The sequence below is a fragment of the Halichoeres trimaculatus genome, unplaced genomic scaffold, assembly GCF_033239565.1.
Source record: "Halichoeres trimaculatus isolate MK-OKI-2021-1 unplaced genomic scaffold, fHalTri1.1 fHalTri1_scaffold_14, whole genome shotgun sequence".
Classification (NCBI taxonomy): Eukaryota; Metazoa; Chordata; class Actinopteri; order Labriformes; family Labridae; genus Halichoeres; species Halichoeres trimaculatus.
The window spans coordinates 31,273,065-31,282,675 of NW_027437192.1; the positions used below are offsets into that span (position 1 = coordinate 31,273,065).

Genomic DNA, 9,611 nt, shown 5'->3' on the forward strand with positions numbered 1-9,611 from the left:
AACTTTGGAGCTTCAAGACGCACCCATAGTCTCAGCTCAGGCAGCTTTGCAAACTGTGGATGACAGTGTGATCATTTGTGTTATATTAATGAGCCTGTAGGTGGCAGCAGAGCGGTGTTCAATCATAGATCCCTCTGAGTCTCTGCTCATAAACAACCTGAGTCTACTTTATCTCTTTCTTTCCAAAGGACAAATGACTCAGACCTCCTCCTCTGATTAGATTGATGTCTCTCTGGTTTAGAGACACAGTGGATGGGGTGAAAACTTTAAAGGAGGGGTTCACCGGTGATTAAATAAAAAGCCCACACATCACCTGGGTCCAGGCTCTGAGAGTCTGAGCCACAGACTTAACAAAACCACCTGTACATTTGTAAGATTCTGCTGCAAAGCCTTCACTTTGGATGTAACGTCATGTGACTCCAGGAGTAGGGCTTTAAATCCCCCATGACCCTTTGATTGAGAGACGACGGCTTTACCACTGATTCACAACAGCTCATAACCAATCAGAAGAGTTTAGAAGGATGCAAAGTGTGTATTACCTTTAGTGGTAGGACCGCAGCATTGTGTCTGTATGAGCTGGGAGGGATGATGAGGCCAACAGCAGGATAAGAAGCTCCCTCAATAGTTCAGGCACTGAGGGTGGTGGAGAAGAGGATGAGTTGAGAGGCTGGACTTTGACCACTGATGAGCTGAAGGGAGATGATTGGTTGAAAAGGGTTATAGCAAAATCTTTAGCATTGAAAGAGTTAATCCCCATGATGATTCGCCTCAGAGAGAAGGAGAAGGAGAAGGGAGGTAATGTGAATAAACAATGACTGAATTATTCATTTAGTAAAAGTCTTCCTGCTTGAACTGGAGCTGAACTTTATTAACATATCTCTTGCATGGTTAATGTGCGTCATATTCATCAGAAAAGAAAGAAAAAGCCTTTAATTGAGGTTTATTAGAGAAGATCTGAAACTACAGGCTGAAGCTGCTAACTGAAACCTATTGTTCTTGTATCATTTCTACTCTGGTGGTCAGCTGTCTCATATTTTAAACATGGTTATGAAGAAAACTGGATGTTCAGACAAGATGGGAGCAGATTTTCAGACTGCTACACATTACGCCCCGTTTTCTTATGACCATAATGAGCTAAACATGGCTCCTCAATGACTAAAACATAATGAGATGGTTAGGATTTCATTGACAAGACAAGACTGGATGATGTTAGTGGGTGGTCTGTCAGATGTTTGAATGTGACATTACCATTAATTAGTGTGTAATCTGTCAAAGGCTACACACACACACACACACACACACACACACACAGACACACACACACACACACACACACACACACACACACACACACACACACACACACACACACACACACACCTTTCCAACCTACGTCATAAAGATGTTTACACATTTGGGCAACAGAAGCTGCGTTTAGCTACATTCATCCAGACGAGATATTGTTCATTGAACACTAAATTAAAGCTGTAAACAGGCTTTGCACTCTAAGTCTGATTTTTAAGTCCAAAACTTACGCAACTTAAAAAGTAAACTCGATCCCATGAGTGTTTGTGCACTCGCTCAACATTTGTCCATCTTTTTTTTTTTTTGCATTTTTTTGCATCTTCCCGGCTAGGTTCTTGAAGAGTTTGACTCTTCAGTGATGCTGTAGGCTCACATCTCACATTTTCTGACATATTTTCTCTACAAACTCTGGGTGTTTAGATGATGAATGAAAACTTGTGTATGTGTGTGTATGTGTGTGCATGTGTGACGGCATACAGACACCGGTGTGTCTGTATGCCTGTGTGTGTATAAGCCGGGCGTACCTCAATCATACTGACAGCCACTGCTCAGGATCAATTGCTTGATCACTGCTTGATGATTCAATTTTTCCAGAAGTTTCGATGATGAATGAAGAACTACGAGTGTGTGGTGGTGTGTCTGTATGCCTGTGTATGTTTCCGCGCGCATACCTCGAACATATCACATCAAGCGCATCAATTGCTTGATCACTGCTTGATGATTTCATTTTTCTTATACTTTGAATTTCTGCAATTAATACAAAATAAACACATCGGATTCAGTGTGCAAGGTGTCTGTGCATGACATTTTTTTTCAAATTACAGATCCAAAAAACGTATCAAAAAAAAAAAGAGAAAAAAACTGAATCAGTGTACAAAGACCTTTACAGAGCAACAGGTGTTTTGGAGTAAAGTGTGACTAGGCAAACTGGTGACTCTCAGCCGGACATGTCAGTGATTGATGGCTGAGAGTCACCAGTTTCAATGAAAAATTTGGTTTCAGGCTGAGGTTTTGACTAAGAATTGACTTAAGGTGGAGAGTAAAAAAAAGTGATCCTATAATGGATGATTCACAGAAATGGATTCAAAATTTTGACCAGTGTTATTAGTAATTTTAAAACACAAAACCATTAATGCTGTAATATATTTGGTTTATCAATTCATAAAAAAAGGAAGTTGCAGCACTGCAGCATTACATCTCCATCAATAGGAAATAGGCTTGAGCTATCAGGCTGTTAGTTATTCTGGTTATTATGCAAAACTGTTAAGGTTAACTGTTGTTTTATGAACTGAACACTTGATACAACCTGTCGATCTTGATTCCAATTTTCAAAACTTGTTGACCTAAATAACTTGTTAAAAGCAGGGGTGGACCGATCACAATTTTCTGGCAAATCACAGATCACCGATCTTTAAAAAGCCTGACCTGCAGATACCGATTTTTATTTTTTATAAATGACAACTTATACCTTCAATGCTCCAATCATATTTTATTGGAAATCATTAAACAATACCTGTGAAACAATGAAATCTTTATGTTTTAACTTAGAAAACCCATACAGTGTCCTGAGTTTTAGGTCTCAGAGCAAAAAGCAACAATGGCTAACAGACCTTCCCGGAGGTATATAAGATCAGTTTCATATGAAAGGATGGGCCGATCACCAATCTCTGATTAGCCCCAAAATCAAGAAAATCGGCACAGATCGATCAATGCATATCCAGTTAAAAGACTAATATATATTGACTACAACAAGACTGAAACTGACACAAATGAAAATGACCCAAATGTGACTCAAACTATTACACATTTTTGTCCAAAAGACTAAAACTAAGAAGGTTGCTAAAAACAACACTGCAGCTTAACTTCCTAAGACCTAGCTTCCACACATGTGAACGTTACATTTCGGCCTCTCCCACCCATGGTACCTCATTTGTTTTTGTAAAACTTTGACCTTTTAGCCACATTTAGGGCCACTGTCCACTTTATTTTTTAAGTGATATCACAAAAGACAATGTATTTTAGTGCAGTAACACAAATAACAAATGACTAACAATGAACTCATAACACAAATAACCAAACTGCCTTTACAAAGTCCAAGTTTAGTTATCATACTTGTCTCAAATAGCAAGGAGAAATAAAAAATGCACAACAATCAAAAGCTCGGGTCTCAGAAAGAAAATGATGTGCTGTAGAAATCCCTTTATATGTGAACCAATCAAAACAGTCCATTCTGGAAAAAGCACCAGATCTTCATGAGATTTCCTGAAATGATGATGTCATCACAAGAGATTGGAGAAGTCCTCAAACACTGAGGTCTGCTCATAGCTCCGCCCCCACAGGCCTCCAGAGGGCTGGCCAATCAGAAGGAAAGAGGTTTGTGGAGTGAGGAGCTTTAAAGAGACAGCAGCTACAACAAAACGTTTCACAGAGAGGCTGAAACAGTTGTTTTCTAAAACACTAGTGAGAGACAGATAGAGGTTTTTGAGCTATAAATTGTGTACAGCCAAGAAGAAATCATCAAAATGTTTCATCTGTATTGTGTTACACTCAATCTCTTTTGGCCATTATCATCTGTTACTGTCTGATGATGCTGTCTGATCTGTGTAATAACATCTGGTTAGAGTTTCAGTCAGTTTACTATTAGATGTTAAGCTGTGCAGATGTATCACTCAGGTACTTTTCCACTTGCAGAAACTTTCTGCGAACTGTCCAAACTTACCTGTGTGAGCGACCTGTGTGGAAAGCATGACTGACGATAAAACAGCAGTAACTTAACAGGTAAACTCACAAACCAGGGATTTAAATAAGAAATTTAAACATGTGAAGGAATTTAACTACTGGATTAGTGGTTTTTAATCCTGGATTAGATTGTAATATCACATCACCTTAATCCTGCTGAGATCCCCTACAGACATGTACACCTCCATGCCATCTGACAGGAAAGCTTCATGTTGAGAGGGGACATGTATGAACAATCAAGGTGGGATACATTTCAGGGTCAGAGTTTTTCTAAACTTTTTACAAACCAAATAGGCTGTAGACTCCTGTCTGTATTACAACCAGTTAAATCAGGAATAAAAAGCTCAACCTGCACCCTTCATCCTACCCCCTTCTCCTTCATAACCCCTCTGTTAATACAACTCACTGATTCATCCTTCTGCTCTGGATCAGTGTTTGACCTCCTGTTTGATTGTCCCTCATGTGTTTCACCTGTGCCGCTCTGTCTTTATAGCCTCAGTGTTTCCTTGGTTCTTCGTCAGTCCATTGTCGCCTGTAGTTGTCGTCTGTCGTGTGTCTTCTGTTGCCTATCACTTGTTACAACATGCATGTTCCTTGTCTTCAGTGTTGGTTTGTTTGGATTTCTTTTGTGTTTTGGACCTCTGAGTTTTGCTTATGTAACACTTCTAAGTTATCTGCACCTGCGGTCTCCATCCTCTTGTGTTTCCTGTGAACCATGACAGATCTTTGAAGCACAATAATGTCTTGCCACTGCTACACCTGCAAGTGTGGAGCTGCAAAGTTCCTTTCTCACTTCCTCCAGCAGCACTTTACGTCATAACTTTATCTGTAATGTGACACATAAAGAGGAGTACTTTCCCTCTTCAGTTTTACCGACAAATGGTTGATAACTTACCTAAAGAGCAGATGATTTATCTTATCTCCATTTATTAAAATAGCTCAGGTTTCTTGTTTTAAGTTGATTTATATTTGACTTCATCATTTTACATTCTGTGTCTGATTCATATTTCAGTTTTTACCTGTTTAAATCCTCTTATCATTTCTAGAGCCCCAGTGTTTCCTGTAGGGGTCTCTGCACTGGAAGCTGTGGTCGGCTGTGGTTAAGGGGCCCGTCACACTGGTTCCTGATGGAGGTGATGTCTGCTGCTTCTCTCCTCTAGGCCTGTGTGTGTGTGTGTGTGTGTGTGTGTGTGTGTGTGTGTGTGTGTGTGTGTGTGTGTGTGTGTGTGTGTGTGTGTGTGTGTGTGTGTGTGTGTGTGTGTCTTTAGGTGTGCGTGTGAGTAAGTGTGTGTCTTTGGGTGTGTGCGTGAGGAAGTGTGAGTCATTCTTTCGGTGTGTGTGTGTGTGTGAGTGTGGGTGTTTATTTGGGTGTGTGTGTGTGTGCGCGCCTGTGAGTGAGTCTTTTTTTTTTTTTTTTTGTCTTTTGGTGAGTGTGTCTCACTCTTTTTTCTCATGCTTTCTTGTGTTTCTTCTGTTTGTGTGTGTATCCGTGCCTGTCTGTCTTTGGGTGTGTGTAAATGTTACAGTGAGTGGTTATATGTCTATGGGTGAGCGTGTGTGTGACTGACTGTGGTTTAATTGTTGTGTGAATGTTTGATTGTGTGGCTGTATGGTTGTGTGGATGTTTGGTTTGGTGGCTGTATGGTTCTGTGGTGGTATGGTTGTGTGGTGGTATGGTTGTGTGGATATTTGGTTGTGTGGTTGTGTGGTGGTATGGTTGTGTGGCTGTATGGTCGTGTGGATATTTGGTTGTGTGGTGGTATGGTTGTGTGGTGGTATGGTTCTGTGGTGGTATGGTTGTGTGGTTATATGGCTGTATGGTTGTGTGGTTGTGTGGTTGTGTGGCTGTTAGTTGTGTGGTGGTATGGTTGTGTGCTTGTGTGGCTGTATGGTTGTGTGGCTGTATGGTTGTATGGCTGTAAAGTTGTGTGGCTGTATGGTTGTGTGGTGGTATGGTTGTATGGCTGTATGGTTGTGTGGCTGTATGGTTGTGTGGTGGTATGGTTGTGTGGCTGTATGGTTGTGTGGCCGTTTGGTTGTGTGGTGGTATGGTTGTGTGGCTGTATGGTTGTGTGGTTGTATGGTTTTGTGGCTGTATGGTTGTGTGGTGGTATGGTGGTATGGTTGTATGGCTGTTTGGTTGTGTGGCTGTATGGTTGTGTGGCTGTTTGGTTATGTGGTTGTATGGTTGTGTGGTTATATGGCTGTATGGTTGTGTGGTTGTATGGTTGTGTGGCTGTATGGTTGTGTGGTTGTATGGTTGTATGGTTGTGTGGTTATATGGCTGTATGGTTGTGTGGCTGTATGGTTATGTGGTTGTATGGTTGTGTGGTGGTATTATTGTGTCGCTGTAGAATTGTATCGGGTTAAATATGTCCACAATTTTCTAGGTCACACTAACTATAGCATTGTGTCTTATATTATCTTTTTTTTTTTTTTTAATTAAATTTCTAACCAGACCTCATCTTGTTTCCTGCTCTGACTCTGTAAAGTCCCCTGTCGTAGGATGATTAAAGGATTACCACGTCTTATCTAACACCTGCAAGTGTCAAACCGAAGATTTCAAATCCTACTACCTCCTCCAACTTCGGCTTTTTATTTTTAATCAGACACATTGAGACACTTTGGGTAGTTTTACTGAATGAGGGTTGATAATGTTTTATAAGGTTTTTAATCCAACATAGCCAAAGCAACAAAAAAAAAAAAAAAAAAAAAACAGCAAAATCACCAGTGGAAAGTGTAGGCAAAGGTGTGAAAGGCGGCCAGTGACCTAAATAGAAAAAATGATCTGTTTTACAAGTGAAGTATGACTCATCAAACCACAGACCTTTAAAGATGAAGATAAAAACATTATATTTCTGTCTCAGATGATTAGATATTAGATGAATCCTTTTTTTTAAGACTATACTTCAAATCAGCACTAGTGTAAACGTGTTTTTACGCATTCAGTTTTAGCCACACTGTTAATGTTACTGCTAAGATTGATCTCTGTTTGGCTGGTCTAAGGTCCTTCATCTTCACCTCTACGTGCAATCAACCGTCTCCAGATCTTTAGGTACGCCATCCTAATCTTCTGGATTTTGAATGCATACACAACAGGATTCACTGCTGAGTTAACATGAGTGAGAATGATACTGATATCTACAGCGAGGAGTGGTACAACACTGGACTCGCTGAAGTACTCGATGCAGTTGATGATTTGAAGAGGGAGCCAGGACAGGGCGTACAGAGCCAGGACCAGGGACAAAGATCCAGCCAGCTCCTTCTCTTTCTTCAGGTCGTTCTGGGACTGCTGTTGGACACTACAGCCTGGTTTCTCTCTGAGGTTTCCACGAAATGTACAAAAGATGTAGCTGTAGAGAACAGTCATGATCAGCAGAGGTACCAGGGTGCAGATGATGGTGTAGCAGTACACCAGGAAGGACATGGGGATCACTGCTATGAACACGCAGATGGGAGAAGAGTTGTCTGTGTATGAAGAGGGTTTTGGGTTGTGCCATCCAAGCATGGGAGCAAAAGTCAGTGGTAGTGCAGCAAGCCAGCATGCAGCGACCACAAGCCGGGTGTGTCTGTGAGTCACCGATGTTTTATACCTAAAGATACAATGATGAGCACAAGTGTTATTTTATGTGCATAGTTTCATGACAAAATTAAGAAAACTCCAGATAAACTAACACTTTTTGCAATGTAAATGACTGTGTATGTTTACATTATACATTACATTACATTACATTGTCAGTATTTACGGAGCCTGAATCTGTAGGATTTATAATATCCAATGCCGAAATCACCGCAGTAACAGAACAATCTGCAACTCTATTAGTCACAAATTGGGTCACATATACATAATTAAAAGAATAAATTTAAATTAGAATAGTCTTTCCCAAAAAAAGTATGTCTCAACATCCAATAGTTCATCTTGAAGTCTAGTAAGAATATACCTTCAACTTTGGAGTATTGTTTATGCGTTTAGCTGGGAATTAGCTGAGATGGAGCACATTGTTTTTTTGATCGTGGTTTTGAAAATAAATTATTAAATGCTCTGAAATTTTATGTTTTGTGGGTATATGAGTTAAGACACAAATCCTAATCACTTTTGCAAAAAAAAAAAAAAAAAAAAAAAATTAAATAAATAAAAAATAAAAGAATGTGACATTGATGGTAACAGAGTTGGCCGAACCCAGGAAAAAACATTTTCAGCCTGACTGTGATTCATTTAAAATATATTCAGAATGGGAAAAAAAAAATTTAATCAAAAGGAATTTGTTTGTACCATTCCATGTTTCACTGATATGAAAAGTAAAATGACCTTAAAACTGTGTTGACTAATGAAACTTTTAAAACTATTTTAGATGACTGTTGGCTGAAACCTTGAACACATTCTTAAAAAAACGTTTATTTGGAAAAATGATGAGGTTAGATGTCATTTAGCCTGATTTAAAATGTATTTGAATTGTAGTTAATGTGTGAATTGTGTCTAAAATACATATCAAGTACTGTTATCAATAGAGAAAAGATAACACTGATAGTAACATGACTCAAAGTTGATTCAACAGAGATTTTTTTGGGCGTAATAAAAGGTTTATGTGGGAGATGTGAAATGTATCAACCCTTCTGGAATGACACAAAGATGAGGACATCAGGATGACTTTACCTGAGAGGGATGTACACCCGGAGGAACCGATCCACTGCGATAGCCACCAGACACAAGGTTGATACCACGGTGAACAGGAGGTCCAAACAGCTGAGGAAGAGACAGCCGTAGAAAGAAGTCTTCACTCGTCTGGCCACCAGAAACGCCACTGGGATGGTCACACAGCCCACCATGAAGTCAGCCATAGCCAGAGACGCTATCAGGCAGAAGGCAGGCTGCTTGAAGCTCTTGCTGACCCACAGCGCCAAAATCACCATCATGTTTCCAAAACAGCAGCAAATAGCTATGAATACCTCCAGCACTATCACTGCTGCTTCTTGCATCCTGCTTCTAATTTGGAAAAAGTTTGATGATCTCTCCTGTTGTATGTCTTAATATCACTCTGAGCTCGAGTGTAAAATCTTTGAGGAAGTCCTCAGCCTTATAGCACGCCTCACACGCAAACACCTCTGCATGCATGACATGAAATCTAACCGTGAGCAATGGGTGTGAACAGACAAGTTATCTGGTCGAGACAGAGGAAACCTCAAAACCACATCCTTGAAAAAACACAGCGTTTCTACTCCAAACAGACCTGTCTTTGGTGAATGTGGTTGATATGTTGTGTTATGGCTCTTGTTACTACAGCTCAGGTAAATTGAAAGATTGTGAAACACACAATGATATAAAAAAAAACTCTGATTTTCTGACTCAGGTAGGGGTACAGAATATAGCCTAACACCAATATTTTGACATTTTTAGGCTTTATCATAATACACAATCTACAGCTCAATATTCTGATTTCTCCTTTAAATCACTATACACAGTTTAAATTCAGTCCTGCGATAAGTAAAAAGACACCAGTATGATGATTCAAGCAGACACTTCAGTTGGATTTTTAAAATTTTCATGAAAAAGTGGGAAATCACAATCA

At 39.8% G+C, this 9,611-nt stretch overlaps 1 protein-coding gene across 1 annotated transcript; it reads right to left on the minus strand.

Annotated features, from left to right (window-relative positions):
* Positions 1 to 7,045: 7,045 nt before the first annotated feature.
* On the minus strand, positions 7,046 to 8,958 carry LOC141803559 (adenosine receptor A1-like). Its single transcript, XM_074687675.1, has 2 exons — positions 8,699 to 8,958; positions 7,046 to 7,637 (listed from the first exon to the last, which is right to left on the minus strand). The coding sequence occupies exons 1-2, from the start codon at positions 8,956 to 8,958 to the stop codon at positions 7,046 to 7,048; spliced, it is 852 nt and encodes a 283-aa protein (XP_074543776.1).
* Between the last annotated feature and the right edge of the window lie 653 nt (positions 8,959 to 9,611).